The 19,069-nt window shown below is 37.2% G+C and overlaps 2 protein-coding genes across 7 annotated transcripts in view; one reads left to right on the top strand and one right to left on the bottom strand.

Moving 5' to 3' along the window:
• Nucleotides 1-12,120, top strand: part of LOC139135868 (E3 ubiquitin-protein ligase PDZRN3-B-like) — a 103,426-nt gene extending 91,306 nt beyond the window's left edge. For 3 of the 5 annotated variants that reach the window (XM_070703619.1, XM_070703618.1, XM_070703622.1), the window contains 3 exons: nucleotides 784-882; nucleotides 3,914-4,030; nucleotides 6,824-12,120. In XM_070703619.1, coding sequence (XP_070559720.1) covers nucleotides 784-882; nucleotides 3,914-4,030; nucleotides 6,824-8,578 — 1,971 coding nt within the window. In that variant the 3' untranslated portion in view covers nucleotides 8,579-12,120. The remainder of the gene's footprint in view (nucleotides 1-783; nucleotides 883-3,913; nucleotides 4,031-6,823) is intronic. The other 2 variants (XM_070703621.1, XM_070703620.1) reach the window with 1 other exon arrangement.
• The window catches only part of LOC139135890 (actin nucleation-promoting factor WASL-like), a 570,409-nt gene that overhangs the window by 299,372 nt on the left and 251,968 nt on the right, over nucleotides 1-19,069 (bottom strand). The gene's annotated exons all lie outside the window — the stretch shown is intronic.

The raw sequence follows: 19,069 nt of genomic DNA, 5'->3' as shown, positions 1-19,069 counted from the left end.
ATCCCGGGCCCATGTCCCCCTTGTGATGTTGCATATGGATGGGCGTAATTGTCCTGGTTGAGTGGGTATGCTACAGGAACAGTTGGACTGTGTTTCGGAGTAATTTGCCAGGAAAAGAAAGCAATTCCTTGGAGACATACATCAGATCACTTTGCTTGCTGAAGTAGAAAATACAGTGAAATGGAGAAATCCTTAGAGTTTGCCAGAAAGGAAGTGTAGATATAACATTAATATATCAGTGCAAAGGAAAGGAATAAGCTTTCAAAGTCACTGCAAAATCTCCTAACATTTCGCATGGAACAAAACTATGTTGGATTAACGGCATATTCTTCAAAACTCATACTGTACCCTTTAAATTTCACAATGTTAAATCTGAGTGATATAACAAAGCCATTGTAAGTTTTTGAGTTGTGCATGTGGAATCGACAGCATGACTTTTACCATAAATTACAGAATATCACTTCTTCCTTTCATTGAGAACAGCATCATTCAGAGAAAGAACCGCGTGAGTTCATCATGTAGCCTTGCTTGAGAACAGTTTTTTACTTAGATTTGAAAGCATTGTGAAATTCAGGAGAGTTGGTAGTCCTGTGAGTCCGAGTAGTTAGTTATTCATTAGATTGAATGTTTTGAATTTGAATTGACAGTACATTGGTACTAAAATAACACGCCCCAGGTGAAGTCAATTGGCATAGCATCCACAGGGCATACCCCTGACAGGTAATTTTCTTCATTTTGCTTTCTAGAAAGTGGAAATGACAGCTGATTTTTTTAATTTTGTAGATAAACGGAGAGGATGTTCACAACAAAGATCAAGCTATCTCGTTATTTTCACAAGACAGACAAGAAATCTCCATCTTGGTGTGTCGTCCACAGTTACAGGTAAAATATTCTTTAAATTTGTTTATTTTAATTGACTCTGAGAATTGCTGTCTGTTATTTTGGACCTAATAATGTTTTTGTTTGTTGCATAATTCATAATAATTGACAATTGTTCGTTGGAGAAAACAACTAGAGGGTGAATTGACAGTACACCCTTCAGGTTTGTCAATAAAGTGCAGGTATTGTTTGGAGGGAAATCACTTTTAACAGTCCGAAGTTTGTTTATTTCTTTGTAGTAAAGCTCTAAATTAGAGTTTTCATAACTGAAGTAAACATAATATAAACAGAAACATCAATTATTACCTGTTTGGCTGTACCCTGCCTTAATAAACATTCTACCATTGTATTTACCAATATTCTTTACTGCAAGCAATGTCAACCCATCTTACTGTTCATATTTGCTATTATGCAAACATGCAATTAAGAGAACAAAAAATGAAACAAAGAATTGACACAAATATGAAACATGAATTTTGTTGCCACATTTTGGCAGTAGGTATACTCCCATTCCATGTTTTATCATTTTGGTTTTTCTTTTGTCAACCAAAATCACGTCAAACAATATAGAGAGCACCTAATGTGGATATACAGACACTCTATACATTCATGTTAAAAGCTGCAAAAATTGTGTGTGGAAGTCAACAGGCAGATAGAGTTGTATGATTTATGGGATTTTATTGACATATTGTACCATGTGACAGAAAATTCAACACCTAGCAACTCTTGCACTAATTAAGACAAATTGGCTTTGTGCATTGTGTTGCAAACACAAGCCATGATTAACTTTCAGCCAAAAAGGAAAAAAAAATGACTAAGTAAGAAAGGTTGGATGATAAAAACAGGGGGTTTGTAACACAATACCAAGCTGTCACTCCTCTGATTTGACAACCATGTCATTCACGGCTTCAGGTCTGAATATTGAAAGAATGAAACAGAGCTTGTGTTTCATATGTGTGTGAGAAATTTTCATCAAAGAGACTGAATATGGCCTGTGTGTCAACATCCTGTGTTTGTTGGCTAATATTCCAATATTGTTCCTTTTCCAATAAACTGTCTAGTTTTGCATCAGTATTACCAGGAGGTGGCGGGATCACTGATCTTAGTTTGTCCATTAGTCTTGGAAAAGCGATTGTAGTCGCAATATTAACTTAAGTGCAGTATCGCTTACCCATGTTTAGTTCAAATCACTGTTGTAAATGCCTGATACTCAATCTAAGCCGGTGCAGACTTACCGTAACCACCCCACAGATGTCTCCAGTTGAGTGTAAAGTAATTCCCTGGTGTAGGAGAGCTGTCAGTTTATTTCTCAGGGAAGTTTTAAGACAGGAGACAAAATATGAAAGCATAGAGAGAAACGGGGACATGGCATTTCCATTAAGGGATACCAAGCACAAAGAAAAAGATTATGTATTTTGATAAGGATGGAAATGGGAGAATTGTTGTCTGGTGTCATAGAATATTATGGCAAGAATCATGTACTCAGCTCTGATTTGGGAATGACAGTATTGACAGAAGCAATACACAGAGCTGTCACTCCTACAAGCCAAAGTAATGCAGTGATAATATCAATAACATCAAAATATTGACATTGGTTGGTGATGATATTTATTATTCTCACCGTTTTCTCCTGAATTTTTTAGAACTTATGAATTTTAAATGGCTCCACATCAGATTCTGTCCACATAGTGTTGTTCTTAAAGAAATATTGTGTGTGATTCACGCACTTGATTTTCTGATTGATTCTTGCCTTTAATACTACAACTTTGCCAATCAAATTTAACACCCTTCACTCCTATTGCAATATAAAGTTTCCTCTGATTGGCTGCTTGAATGTCATTCTGCTAAGAGTGAACCAATCACAGGCTGTGTTGCATCATTATGAAGCAGGTGACAGTAAGAGCCACTTAGAATAAGCTATTTCTATGTGCTCTCACAGTGTAAGAATTCAATGAATAAATGCAGTCATTGCAAAGATCAAGATCCACAGAAATGACAGCTCTATGCCACAAAGACAAGTCAATAAAAGTTGTTGAAGATGAAATTTGAATAATCCATGACGTTTATCTGCATAATGAAACTTATACATGGGGACAGTATGTCCTTTTATGAAGGCCAACTCTTTGAATGACAAATCTTCAGTCACATATTGCAATTTCATCTTCAAAAGGTGTTGTTACTCTGCTGAATTCATCTAATGTAATTTGAAATGGTGAATACAAGCCATCAGCTCCTGAATTTAGCCATTGGCACTAATTACACAAGGGGCTGTTTCTTGTGTTCCATCAAGACAGATGTTGAACACCAATGCTTTGACAAGCGATCAAATGCTAATATTCCTTTGAATATTAAAAATAGAAAAGCCTTTTCCCCAATCCATTAATATTCAAACTAAATTCCTTCAGTCTCAAAGTGAACAATGGGGCTCACTGAATTAAATTATCAATTTGCGCTACCTCTGTTCATGTATGGATTGCTTTTTATAAAGATTTGATTTCAGGTGACCGTGACCTGGGATAGCTGTGTGTACTCAGATTTCTGGGGCTTAACTTCACATCCAAACAGACAGACTGGAGAAATCTCAACCTCCAAAAAATCATCAGACAAATTTCATCACCATTGCAATATTCTACAGGGAACTCTGGTGGTGGTTTTACTTTCATTACATTTTAAATGCTTCTTTTTTAACCACAGTCAGCTCTTTGATTCTCTCTGAGCCTAGTTTTTCTTCCATAAACATGATGTGAACAAAATATTTATTTCCTGTTAGTTTATACAGTTTGATTTATTTGTCAACATCCTCCAGGATGGACTTCAAAAGACTAAAATTAGTGCTAATTTATACATCTTTAGTTGTAAATTTGTTAAGAACAAAGATAAACATCCTCAACCAACAATTTTCTGAAGAGGAAAAATGAACAGAAATAACATGGAAAACAAAAAACAGACTTGACTGGCTCAGAATGGAATAAATGAAGCTGTCTTTAGCTTCTTCTTCATTTAATGCAATGCCTTCTGTCCTATCTATCTGCAGTTGGATGATGGTTTGCTATATGATGATACAAATGTTTTGTTGGATGATCTGCACATGGACATGCTAGAACAGCATCATCAAGAAGCTATGCAGTTCACTTCATGTTTGCTTGATACTGTAAGTCATTACTTTGCACCTTTCTGCAGAAGCTTTCTAATTTTTGTTTCCTTTTGATTATAAATGGGTTTTCTGTTGCTTCCATTTATCCATTCGGTTGGTTTATGTTTGTTCATTTCGTTTGTTGGTGGTGTTGTGTCTTTTTTCATTTAGAGTTTCTTACCATACTTCTCTGCAACCATTTGGGATCTGCTGCTCAGTTTTATAACTCATTTCCATTGCTAAGTCTGTCATCCATACCATTCTATCCTCATCATCATCCTCACAGTACATATTTTCTCTAGAGGGCCTGAGTTTCATCCAGATATTTATTTAACATCACAGAATGCAGATATTGTGTCAATTCACAGAGTAACAAGTGGATCAAGATGAACAACACATAATAGTTGTGTCTCCAGCCATTCCTATTGTGGTTGTCAAACCCTGCTGTAAAGTTTCTTTCACGTGTCAGATTTCAGACAGATAAATGTTCCTGCAATCCATAATTGAGTCCAAGAATTTTACAGCAAAGATTGTTAACATTTGCTGCATTGGTGTGTACAACTTCAGAAACAAATACTTTCATAAATATTTTGTTTCGGTGTATCCAAATATATTAACATGTACTTAAAACAGCAGCACAGAAATTCTTTAGTTGACCCGTACAAGAGATTTATCTGGGATCAAGTTAACAATTGTCATTTAAACGCAAAAACTATGACATCTTCTTGTAGAGTTTCTATACTCTTTTATAAATTTTCATTTCAAATTAAGATGTTGGTAAACTATCTCTCAGTGGCTGTGTATGTCATTACTTAGACAGTCAATTTTAAGTACATTTAAAGTCAGATGAACAGTTTTCATCACAGTCCCGGCAGAGTTCTCTAACTCGTCACTGTTTCCAATTTCCGTTGGCTGTTACATCGCAGATGTGGAATTATATCAGGTTTATCTCTGGCATCAAGATTGCACTGGTGCAGAATTTTCATCAGTGTGGTTTGATGTGGTTGCAGCCTTGGGCCAAACAGAACAGCTGCACGTATCATGAACTACCGTGAATAGCCCCAGGGTGCTTCATACCTGTGACATCAAAGCGGTAACACATGAAGTGATGTCTTCCTTATCACAGCCATGCATACAGCCTTGTCTAGATCTGTTTCATGACATCAGTTCTTGTGTGGCTATGTGATGTATAACATGTACATGATTATTCAAATGATTCAAAGTTTAATATGAAAAAAAAATGATTAAAATTAAAAACTGTGAATCGTTCTTGCTTTTGTCATGAAGATGTCTGTGTTGAAAAATTAGATAATAAAGAGTTTTCATTGAATCCTTTGTACTTGCATTTGCTGAAATTTTGAATGAGCTTTATGCTGTAGTATGTCATCTGTTTACCAGTGTTGCTGCTGATGATGTCATTAGGTTATGCTGCTTACTCATCCCCATAGTAAACATGTTTCGTACTTATTTGTCTACTCTGTTTCCTGAATGCCAAGAAGTGCCAAATCCTGGTGTAAAATCTCCATTCCATCACTTCTGTGGAGGGACCATGATTCCATCGTGGAATAACTTTCAAATTGTTTGTTTGATTCTCCAACATCTGTGGTTAAGTGTCTCAGACTGTTACAATGTACATAAATGAAGTTTGTATTTCCCCAGAAAGACATCTGCCTTGGTAAGTACATGTATGTACTGCAAGGCCCACTTTGCAATGCTATCTCTCCCAGGCCCAATTTAAAGTATATTTTCCCTTCTCGCTAAAAAAATCTGAAGGATGGCACAAATCATGCTTGTTTATGTTTCCCCAATGCACCAATGCTGTCCCTAGAGTCAAACATCTTGTCTTTGTTGCGAAACGAAGTTTGTTTCCTTCCTTTCGTAGAAGTAGTGGGCGAGTGGCAAACAGCCTTTTGGGTAAACTTCTTTGGTGTGAAATCATATAAGTAGCCATCCCTGTGGTGCTATGACATCACACCTTGAAGGATTTCCGGATTATCAGATTTTAACAGGAAGAGAAAAGCCAGTTGTATGCCCTTAACACTGTATCTTGGGAACAGTTGGCATAGCAACAAATTTACACTTTGAAAACAATCTCTAGGAAGAGTAGTTTTAAGTTGCTTCAAATGTCTCTTTCAACAGTCGATGAAATATGGTGAAATTCAACTCTGAAAGACTGAGAGGTGTAAGATTTGTGATACAAATATTGTGGTATTCACTGGAGACATTTGCCACTGAGAAAGGAAAACAGAGTGATGGTGATTATGGCACATTTGACAAACACTGGGCCTCATCGTCCTTATGATAGAAATCAGTGCTTGTCTTAGGGGCCTTTGCTAGCAAATAAATGCAGCCATACCCTCAAGATTATGTTGAATCATTCATCAGCTTTAGTACTGGCCCAGTTTTCTTCAGTCTTGTCATAATTTCTTTGAAATATAGTAGTACCATCAAAAATGCAAAACAACGGAAAAGTGGATGTTTGTTATCCTGTTTTGACAAAAGAAAATTAGTGACAGGACTGTATATGGTGGACAGTATTTGTTAAAGTACAAAAAGTCTGTGTAACTTAGGAGTGGTGTGAGTACTGAAAAATTTGTGAACTATTTTAAGTTGAATTGAGAGGGCTGTTATGTTGTTTCTGTTGAATGATTCTGTTGTCGCTCTTGAGTTCAACAAGAAAACAAAAATAACAGAAAACGTGAATAACATACATATGAGAATACACAACTAAATGGTTATTTAAGCGATGAGACAGTTGTTTCGTTAAAAACACCCAAATGATTACTGAAAACTGATGTGCTTGTCTTGCAGGAGTGTGTCCACAATGATGAAGGAGGCACCACAGACACTGGCACTACTGAGAATGCATCAACACAGCATGAAAAAGATAGCGGTGTCGGCAGAACTGATGAGAGCACCCGGAACGATGAAAGTTCAGAGCAAGAAATCCCGGATGAATGCCAGAAGCACCAAGTAGACTCCGGCAGTCTGGGAAGTGGGGAATTGAGATACAGTAATGATAGCTTTACCTCAACAGACCTACCTGACCAAGACTTCACAGGACACGAAATATCCCTGGAAGACTGCATGAAATTCAAAGAAGCCCTGGAAAACAAGTTTGAAAGAACACAGGTGCTCGCTGGGGTTTCAGACTGCAAGTTTAGACTTCAGAACCTAGGTGCTAATGATCACAACCCCAGTGGTTTTCAACACAGAGAACGTAGAAGAAGTAGCACCGATTCCAGTGAACAGCATTTACACAACCCAGAACTGCCTCTCTATTCAGCTGAAGATGTCGACCTTGGCTACACCAACAGTGTACTCGAACAGAGCATTAGAAATAAAACTGAGGAACCTATCTGGCTTGAGCAAGATTTTGGCAGACAACATGAAAACATACTCAGTACAGTACAGGAAGAGCAGCTGAGTTCCAAGAGATTATCTGATAGTGACAGAGAAAGAAGCAGCCAGGTTGACAGAGATGAAAGCAAGGACAGTGTGCAATCTGAAGATGGCCGGGCCGGCCTAACTTTACATTTGAGATCAAGCTCCGAGTTTGACCATGACAGGGAAAGAGAGAGGGAGAGAGACAGACGCAGGGAGAGCAGCTCAGAGAAGGACAGTTCAGGGTCGAGCAAGGTATCCAAACGTGCTCGAACCCCAACAAAACATGAGGGAAGATCCCAGAGGAGTGGTGCGGCTGTCAGTCCTACCAAAGTCAAACCAAAGGACAAATCCTCTGCCAAAGAAAAAGTGACAAGTCCTACCCGAGATAAACGGGACTCAAATCAAAATCACATCCCAACAGCCCAGGCAAGGAGTAACAGCGGTGGGCAAGTGAGAAAACAAGCCTCAAGTAATGGCAACTCCTCCAGCTCACAAGCTGGAAGTGACAATGTCTACTTGATGCAGCAACAGAACACTCACCTACGTGAGCAAAACCGACGACTTCAAGAGCAAAACCTGCATCTTAGGCAGAGCATGCAAAGACTTAGTGAGTACAGGGTTCCCAACTATGCTCAGCATTACCAAAGTTACCTACACCTCATACAGCAAAGAGAAGAGATGGCAGATGAGACAAGCGCCACACCTGATGAAAGAAAGGAGAAGAGTGAAACAAACTGGAAGGTGAAAATACGAAGTGATGGAACCCGCTACATCACCAGGCGGCACGCCCGTGATCGTATTTTAAAAGAACGTGCCAACAAGATCAAGGAGGAAAGAAGTGGCATGACAACGGATGATGATGCTGTCAGTGAGATAAAGACGGGCAGGTACTGGTGCAAAGAGGACAGAAAGAGGCACTTAGAAAGGGCTCGGGATCAAAAGAGACGTAGAGAATTCATGATTCGGGCCAGGATGGAATCACTGAAAGAACAAAATGAAGAAGGCGATGTGAAAAAAGAGAGCATTGTTGAACTTAGTCATAAGAAAATGCTGAAAAAGAAAGGAAGGAAGATATTTGATGATTTTGTGACGGTGCAAGAAATGCTAGCGCATGGAAGTAAATTGAGCCCAGAAACACTGAAACAGTTCAATCCCTTACTTAACGTTACTACTGTGTAGTAACTGTCAATGCTAACTCTAGACACTAATTGCCAAAATTCAGTGAGTTGTTTTTTTGCATGGTATACTTGAACATACTGCATGTGCAGTTACTTCACCAGGCTTGCACAAAAGACGACATCAAACGATAACATTTCAGTTTTGCCCTTTTGAACAATGATTGCCCACATCTCAATGGTGACACAGTGCTGAAATGGTCAGCTGTACTGTCGGCAAATGAGGGTGAGAGGAATGAAACAATTGTAAAACTACAGACTCCTATTCACGTCATCAGAATGAAATTTAGTGATTGGTTTGATGTACCACTGTCATGCTTCTCTGTGAAATTCACATATGTAAATGAAATTATTCAATGAAATATCAGCTGAGATCCCGTGGGATTTCAAAATGTTGGAAATTTTCCTTTTTCAAGTGGTCTTGCATTTACCATAAGTATACTTAGTGACCATGGACCGTGTAAATGAATCAAAGCTTAGTCCTAAAGCATTGTAGTCTCTATTATTTATGCACATTTTCTTCAAGGTGCAACTTGTAAGTAGCCAAGTATATTTCATATTGTTGTAAGTTCTTCTTTTTTTCCTTGAAATGTGTAATTTATAAGCACCTTGTATAGACCTATCTACATACAAGAGGCTCACCACAAAACAGGATGCACATGTATATAGGGTCATGAAAACTTAATTTGTGTTCTTTTTGTTTGTTTTGAATTACCATTTTGACTTGTACACATATTATGTATGTTATGAAAAAAGTGACTTGAAATATTAGCTTTACCCTAACTGCCAAATCAGACTAGTGTGAAATATGTTTCATTTATATTGACAAGTGAACCGATAACATGGAGTAGTACAGCTAATCCCCCTGACTTGTAAGTATTGTGTGAAGTCAAGCTGTACACCAGGGGGGATATCATGCATGCTGTTAGTTTGTCAAAACAGGGTTCATGAACTCAAGGTGTACTTTCCTGATTGGTTCATGTGAAAAAAACAAAAACCGTTGCCAATGGTCAATAGCAGCATTAAAATATGTCAAGTATGGGTGTGTCGGTTTTTCTGCATGGAAAATGATACAAACAGAACTTGCCATGCTTTGTGGGTTCTATGTTGTCATGCGGTGATCTTTCACGTGGTTTTGAAGAAATAAACAGGAGATTGAAAATTTGTGAAAAAAATGGCAAATTCAAAAGTGATTTTAGTTCATATCGATGAATTTTTAATTCAAATCAATTATAGTCATGAGATCGTGATTAATTCATTCAAATATATTTTGCATGAGATAATTTCTCTCACTTCTTTTTAGTTCAGTGAAATCAAGAATTTTTACCCTGGGAATAATCTGCATGATTAGGGAAGGTACTGGTACCTAAATCAAAATGATTGATGTACATGATGGATAGGATGTGGAATTTTCAAAAAATCCTTGTTTTATTTTCATGGATCTACAGATGTGTTTCAGACTTTGCTGTGAAAAAATATTATCAAGGACCACACCTCATACAGATTTCCTATTGGTCAACTAGCTTTACATACAGAGTGCAATATATATACAACAAAGAAAAACAGCTCATATCGGGACCAGTTAGTTGTTATTATTGGTACTAATTGGATATTTAACAATTGGAAAAAAACTGTTGCAGACAGCACCCGATGAGTTTTCCACCCTTTCCCTCAGACAGTGTATGTCATAAAAAACATTATCAGGGCCTATGATTTCATTTGATATTTTTCTTTTTATTTCATATTAGTGAAGATTACCTTAAAAGAAATTCTGTAACAAATCCTCGCTGTGTATTGGTGAACACTGGTTCAGTTGGTTTAAATAGATGGATATGGATGGAAAATGGCCAGAAATAATCCCTTGGAGTCTCCGTCTTTGGAATGGATGTTAGCTGTTTGCAAATTTACTCAATTTTCCAAGCCACGTCTGAACTCTTTTTCAACACTGTTGATAAATCTAAATTATGTAGACAAGTCTAGATTTTGACGGAGAGAAAATTACAACTTCATGCCAGTAAATTTAATATCATGTCTTAAAAGATGGAGTACTCTGTAGAGCAAATGAAGAATTTAAGTTTAGTCTGGTGCCTCACCGGAAGATCGTCCGTACATTCTTTGAACGGCAGTTGAAAAAGATTCTTTTCAGGGTTTGAACTCAGTATGGTGGAAAGGTTTATGTGTGGAAGCTCTCAGTATCACCTCATCCAAAACATGATACTACTAATGTGTTTATGTAAAATGTATATACAGTATCCTAGTAAAGATTTGCTCTCTGTTGGTTGAAGATACAGGATTATTGCACGGCCTTTTTTGACTGAACTGTAAATAGCATACACTTAATAATAAACTTCTAGTTGCTCCAGAAACACTATTTGTAATGCAGATTTGCTGAATTTTCTCTTTTCAAAATTCACCACAAGAATGCAATTCAGAGATCACAGACTGTGTCACTCACCACAAGTATTAGGGTGCAGACTATGAAATTTGAACAAACTACTATTTATTTGTAAATGTTTTGATGGCCATGTCTCTGTATGTATTTCTTCAGTGTCATACAAACCTCTGGTTGTTGGATTTCATAACAAGGCGTTCAGCTTTGGCAACAAAGGCTTGTGAACCTTAGTTATGTTGTGGAGTGTCATCAGCATTACCTTACGCCTTTGAGTGACTCGCCTGTTTTATCCCAATGTACACTATTTCAGGTTTTTTTGGCTGAAATTTGTAAAACCATATTTCAATACAGTTGAATCAATGACACAAACCTAAAACTGGAAGTACCAGTGTTTTGTCGCAAGTAAATATGATTACGTTCAGGAATGTGTGCAGTAAGTTGAACTTTTTCAGAGATCCTGTGTTCCTGTGAATACTGATGAGGCATACTATCAGTGCATTATCAGCTAAGCTTTCTGAAACGTCTTGGCAGAAAAGAGATTGACATTGTGTTATTCATCAGCAAGTCTTAATTTATAATCGGCAAATGTATCTAAATATTTGTAAAATGTAACATACTTCTGTGTAGTCTGCCCAACTTTCTTACCTCCACAAAATATCATACATGAAGTGTTTTGTTCTTGGGACATGGTATCCTATCCAAATGCATGACACTCACAAAACTTGCATTATTTCTGAGGTTTAAAGATTGTTTTCTCCTGTTAGCCTTGTTTCACCTGATGATCCCAATCTATTATTTCTGTCACCAGCATTGGTCTACAATTTGGAGAACTGTCTGGCATTGTTTCAGTTTGTATGAAGCACAAATTTAAATAAATGAATGAACTTTGATTTTAATTGGCCCATATTAGAACCAGTGTGTTTCCCTGTGAGCTGATTGGGTATTAAGTTGTCTCCATGTTGTATCCAATGCCGGTAGAAACCATTTACCTGTAGTGGTACTCGGAGCACCCGGTAGAATCTTGTGACAAATGTTAAAACTGCAGCAATAGTGTGGCTTGAATTCAGTGCTATACTGTGTTGTTAAAAGACACTAGAACTTCAATGGATGTCATTCTCTTACCAATCTATCAATAAATTATTGTTTTATATGTACATTTTCCCAATTGTAATGTGCATGATTTGTGTGAGTTGGAGAGCTTGAGAATCGTGTCAAGAGAGCAAAATTTGTCACTCAGCCTAATGACACCAGACATGAAAATGATGCTGAATTGAGATCCTGCTTGTTCTGGAACTCCACTTCACATGTTAACAATAGTGGTCTGAGAACAAGAAATGTCTTTGATATTCAGTGCTGAACTAGTCATGACATCATCAACAAATCACCTGCTCAATGTCAGGTTCAGTCTACAATATCCATTTAAAAGTTTTCATCCTTACATACAAACTCTGTATGGACAGAGAACAAACTTTTGAACTTGACAATGAAGTGAGTTTGTAATCCTGTGTTCAGCTGTATGTACGTAGGTGTTACCAAAGTTATCAACCAATGTGTGATTTATCATATAGATAATGGAGGCATTAGAGACAGTGGTTTGAGTGGCTATGATCAAAAGTTGTGCAACCAGACTACTAGGAAGGCAACCATCAAACCAACAATACAACAAACCACAGCATGTTTTCCATATTGATATTTCACAGTAATCTAATTGATACGTTCGTAACTTAAAATTTTCCTATGTATTTTTCCAAGGAAATCAACGACTGTAGAGCACATGACACTGCAGAAATGCTACATGTGTGCCCCTATATCTCCGGTGTGAAACAAACCTACATATTATTTCGACAAACAGAATGACATTGAAATTAACAATTTTTGGAAAACACAACATAACTCTTCACCTCACTTTACACATCAATAGGATGATAAAACTGTTTATATCAGGTATCTTTTGCATCATAACCTCAGTTAAACAAGAATGTCCCCATGCCCGAAAGTTTAAACTCGGATACTGCGATTTTAATAGACTATCCTCGCGCTATCTTCATACGTAACCAAACAAGTTCGTGTGACGGTGAAATGTCTCAAAAGGTTCCCACGATATTACAAAAAGGTTAGACAAGGTAAACCCCCCCCCCCCAAAAAAAAAAAAGAAAAAATCCCAACAACAATCAGGTCACTCAGGGTCACGGACCTTAAAAGTTTACCGAAGTAAAAGCTTTACGTATGCCATGCTTTGCTGTTTTTGCTCCCGATTAATTTGGGGAAAATCCCGATGCCTGATTTGTGTCGTTGCTAAATGTCTTCTAGACGGAATGTAACACTCAGTCTTTCTATTTCATTAAAGTTTTACTCCAGTAAACTGACCTCATGTCAATCAAACGTGACGATAATTGTTTGTTTTGTTGTTGTTTTGTTTTTTGTTTTGTTGTTTTGCCTTTTCGTACCTTTTTCTAATATCGTGGGAACCGTAGAGATTACTGTACTGCCACACGGATTTCTTTGGTTACGTATTGAAGATAGTCCGTAGACACAGTAGTACCGGAGTTTAAATTTTTGGACATGCAAGACAATCTTGCTCAACTGGAAATTAAGATGCAAACGATACATATTCAAAACAGTTTTATAGTCCTATAGATGTGTAAAGTGAGGTGAAGAGTTAACGTCCGGAAATGTCCCTCTCTAAAAGGGAGCAGAGTCGAGAACTCAGCCGTGTGCGGGCGCCCTTGGGGTCTTCAAGAAATATTCCGCTGGAGAGGACTAATTTCCCAATTTTGCGCAATTTTCACGGCTTTTTTCTCGTGAAAATCAAATAAATAACCGTTCTTTATAGATTTAGCTAATATTGAAGCATATTATTGACCATACTCGACATCCAGCCGCCTAGCAGGGTAATTTTTGGATGAAAAGTCACCACAGGTTGGTAAACATTAATGAATAAAATACTAAGAGTGTTACATTCTGTCTAGAAAACATTTAGCTACTACACAAATCTTGTATCTGCTCAATATTTTCCCCAAATTAATCCCAACCGCGACAGCATAGCATGGCATACGTAAAACTTTTTAGTCCAGCAAACTTGTAAGGTGCTTGACCCCACAGGTGCCTGGGTTGCCGGTGTACATGCATAGAGAGAGATTCTATGCATGTACACCGGCAACCCAGGCACCTGTGCTTGCCCCTGGGTGACCTAATGATGTTAATCCACAGTGACGACAATTGTTTGTTAACGGGAAGATTAAGACCAAAAGATACGTGATAAAAACACTTTTCATAGTCCTACGGATGTGTCGAGTGAGGTTTAGAGTAAAGTGACAATTGAATATGTTGTCCCTCTCTCCGGGAAGCAGAGTCCAGAACTCGGCCGTGTGCGGGCGCCCTTGTTGACTATCATGCAGAGTGCTTTGCTCACCCATGAATCTTGTCCGTTTATAAGTTAAAGAAAACCGTCTTCGGAACTGCGCCTGTGCGAGTTTCTTGTTTACAAACAATGTATTTCGTGCATGATATCTAGATGCACCTCATCATCATAGCTGCAACATTTAAATTATACGATGTGATTATGACAGACATGTTTTAACTTTCAATCACCATCGTACCTTGGATACAGTGTTTACATTGGTTGTATAGGTCCCATACGACCTTTGAGCGAAGTTCCGACTATCCCTGTAAATTTCCCGACATACAGACATTCCTATTAAAACTTGAGATTAAGATGTGAAAGATACGTGATAACACAGTTTTATAGTCCTAGGGATGTGTAAAGTGAGGTGAAGAATTAACGTTAGTACACCAGTCTTGTTGCATTGCGCCCTCACGATATCAATTTGAATTTTGCATAAAAACGTAAATTCTTGTCACAGTCCATCGTTGGCGGCACTGCAGCTGCGGTATGTTGCCTATTTATCAACAAGGTCTGTTTTCTGGGAAATGTTTGCCTTACCTTGGGGTGTAGTCTGAGGGCTTACATTCCTGCTGTTGCCCATACTACTTTCTTAGTTTTTTTCATTTAATAAACAGTTTGCCATTGCTATTTTCATGTGTTTCAGCCAAATTTGTTCAAAATTCAGAGCCACTATTTTGTTCTTTGACACTGATTTCATGTTTGTTCCATGGCTTTCTTATTTAATTGTACACCATAATCGTTGTGGTTATTCAGCTACTTGAATCACCCGCATTGAAAGCGAGTAAAATCAAAGTGAGACTTGAGTGGACGCCATGGCCAATTGGTATGTATCAGAGAGACAGTGCAGTGTCAAAGAAAATCCAACCAAACACTCAACGCAGTCACTATTATAGGAAGATCAAAGTATGTACATAGAATCATCATGTTGCCTCAGTAAATTTGAGAATAACCTAATTATGAATAAAAAGCAAATTAATAATTAATGTGCTGGCGAGGCTCAACCAAACTGAATACCAGGTTACACTTTTGACTTTTGGTAATATTATATCATAGTATCTACCATGTATATAGCAAGTTTCGTCAACTTTGGTCAAGTCAATTCAGATATATATCCCTTAAATGAGCAATTAATGTAGACGGCACACCCACCAAAATCTAATCAGATCTAGATCTTAGGAAAATGCTGTACACTAAATTACATGACATCGGCCCCAACGGTTCTTAAGTTATAAATGGAACGAAGCTATGAGTGAAACAAAATATGACAGCCGGACACACACTATCTTATTCAAACTCAAAGACAAAGGACATTCAAATAGCGTGTCTACTTCCATAGGTGCGTGGATCAAACTTCAACCATATCAGAGACTAGTAAATTTAATTAAGATGATATGATTGTATCATTTGTTGTAATCACCATTCTGTTCAAACAAACCCTACATTGTGTACAGTGAGTGTTCCATGGACACAGATATGGACTTTGTGCATTCATTGGGTTTCCTAAAACTGATGAATTGCCAAAATGCAGCAAATGAATTTGTTTCACACTTGCCATTTCATATTTAACTGTCGAGATATAGAGAGGCTTTGCTCAATGACATGATTTAAGGAAATGTAGAATACAAGGAAATAAGCTCAGAATGTACAGACTTTTTATGTAAAAATAATTTTGAATTTGAAAGTAATTTGTTAGATATAAAAAAAAATTAACTATCAGAAGTGGCTTACAAACTTACAACATCTGATCATACCTTACAGACAGAACAAGGTAGAAGGTCAATTCCAAAATCCCCTGGAAATGAAAGGTTCTGTAAGTTTTGTAAATCTGTACTTTGGATGAAGTAATTTCAAACTTCAATATTGATCAGCACTGTTTACTGCCAACAAGGGAGAACAATTTTCTTGACCTGTGTCTGTCAAACATTGACAAAGTAAGTGTTGAGGTCGGAGAAAACGTCATTACCTCTGATCACCAATCCCTCTCTGTATTACTGCAAGGCATTACAAAACCTGTAAAATTTGCCTCTGCGCAGAGGGAGATGTACAATTTTAAGAAAGCCAACTGGGAAAATCTTCAATCCGATCTTGCAGCTATTCCATGGATCGATTTACTGACAGCTGGTACCGTTGATGACTGTGTGGAGACTTTTTATGATTTAATTATGCCAGCTATTAAAGACCACGTGCCGCAAATCAAACTTCGTCGCCGCGTCCCCCCCTGGTATGATGCAGAGCTTATTGAAGCTTTAAAATTGAAAGAACTTAGACATCGTGCCAAAAGACGTATACCTGTGCCTGAGAATATAGAACTTTTCAAGCATGCTCGTACCTCATTCCAGAAACTGGCGAAATTGAAATACAATGATTATGTTGCATCTGTTTCAGCAGATGTCAAGTGCAACCCCAAGCGATTTTTCTCCTTTACTTCAGCTTGTATGAAAGGGACAAAATCGCGTATTCCTGGTACTATAGAGTTGGATGGACATGAAGCTTGTGACGAGCAAGCTCAGGCCGATATTTTCAATACCTTCTTTGAATCTGTTTTTACAAATGATGACATCATTACCATTCCTGAATTAGACACTCAATTACATGATCCTTTGCGTAAGTTCACTATATCTGTGTCAGAGGTGAAGTTGGAACTTTTAGCCCTAAATGAACATAAGGCAATGGGTGATGATAATTTGCCAGCGATAGTTTTAAAAAAATGTGCTGATGCACTTTCCATTCCACTAACTTTCATATATAATCGGTCTATCCATGAGGGAGTTTTCCCGACAAAGTGGAAGAAAGCTTTGGTTGTGCCTATACACAAGAAGGGTATAAAAACTAACGTTAGAAATTATCGCCCAGTGTCCCTTTTGTCAATTGTTTCGAAAATGTGTGAGAAAATGATTTCAAGGCATGTATATAACCATGTAAAGTGTGTTTTGTCTGAACAACAGCATGGTTTTTTGCCTGGGCGATCATGTGAATCTAATCTATCTGTCTTGCTTAATGAAGCTCGTATTGCTGTTAATGAGACAAGACAGTTGGATGTTATATATACAGATTTTTCCAAAGCTTTCGACAAAGTAAATCATAAATATTTAGTTTACAAACTTAGTAAGTATGGAATACAAGACGCCCTCCTTGACTGGTTTAGTAGCTACCTAACTAATAGATCCCAGGTAGTTAATGTTAAAGGGTGTAGATCAGACCCTGTCTTAGTTAAGTCCGGGGTTCCGCAGGGGTCACAACTGGGACCACTGTGTTTCATTCTTTATTTAAATGATATATTTGATAATTTTAAATGTGGCTCCTTAGGCTTTGCAGACGATCTGAAGTTGTTTAAGATAATACGTAGTGTGAATGACTGTTCAATGTTACAAGAAGATATCAATTACTTGTCCACATGGTCTGAGAAATGGAAAATGCACCTTAATTATGACAAATGTGTAGTACTTCGTCTTTCATTGAAAAGATTGCCAATTGAGAGGGATTATAATATTGATGCTCACAACTTGAAGACTGTTTATAGTTACAGTGACCTAGGCGTGACACTAGACACAAAGTTAACTTTTTCAACTCACGTTGTTTCAATTGTCACTGATGCTCGAAGACTACTTGGCATGCTAAAAAGGTTTGGCAAACGGTTGTCAGTGGATGCATTGCTCGTGGTTTACAAAAAATTCATTAGAACTAAACTCGAGTATGCATCAGTTGTTTGGAATAGTATTGACAAAGTGTACTCAGACAAACTGGAAGCTGTACAGCGTAACTTTGTTAAATATTTGTGTTATCTTGTAAATGTAAGGTTTGATGATTATTCATATGATGATATGTGTGTTATGTTCAATTTACTAATGCTATCTTAAAGGCGCATTATTTTGACCTTGTTTTTCTTCACAAATAAATAAATGCCCTTCTTAATTGCCAACCAATTTTAATTTACACATTCCTGGGCGATCAACTAGACAGAAACGGACATTTCATGAACCTGGTGGTAGAGTTAAATTTACTAGCAATTCACTTTTTAATCGCATTCCAAAGCTATATAATAGTTTTTATCAATGTCTACCAATTTTTAACATTCCTGTTTCGAGTTTTAAAAGAAAAGCTAAAAGCATTTGCTTTTGAATTTTTACTTTGTCCTTGTTGTGCATGTCATTTGTTTTAACTTGCTTTCTTGTCCTGTAACATCATGTTATTTGTATTTTTTACTAAAATCCTCCTGTAAGTGCGGATGTATATGGTTTTTAACTGTATCATATCTGTGTTGGAGTTCGAAATAAATAAATAAATAAATAAATAAATAAGAATGAATTTCATTTTGTCATATGTCCAAAATACAGCAGTCATCATGACATTGTTGTTTCTTCCATAAGTTTGTACAACTCTTATTTTCAGGTTAGAATGAACAAAAGTTCACTTACATCTGTACTCTGAAAGATAAACTACATCTTGTGAAATCTATTTCTGCTACTTTACTTTGTCCACCAACAGCAGCAGAGATTTACAGTTCAGATCACAATCGACTTCACAAACGATTTTCTTGAAAAACTCACACTACAGACACTGTACAAAGAAGTATTGTGAAGATAAGAGTGATGAAAACTGTGAAGACACATTTTAATAAGTCTCTCTCATTCTGAAAGTTCTTCACAATAACACCATTTGATATTCATACTGACAATGATGGCATGTGCAGCGTATGT

The sequence above is a fragment of the Ptychodera flava genome, chromosome 6 (assembly GCF_041260155.1).
Source record: "Ptychodera flava strain L36383 chromosome 6, AS_Pfla_20210202, whole genome shotgun sequence".
In the NCBI taxonomy this organism is placed as follows: Eukaryota; Metazoa; Hemichordata; class Enteropneusta; family Ptychoderidae; genus Ptychodera; species Ptychodera flava.
This window is presented reverse-complemented; position numbering and strand designations above follow the sequence as displayed.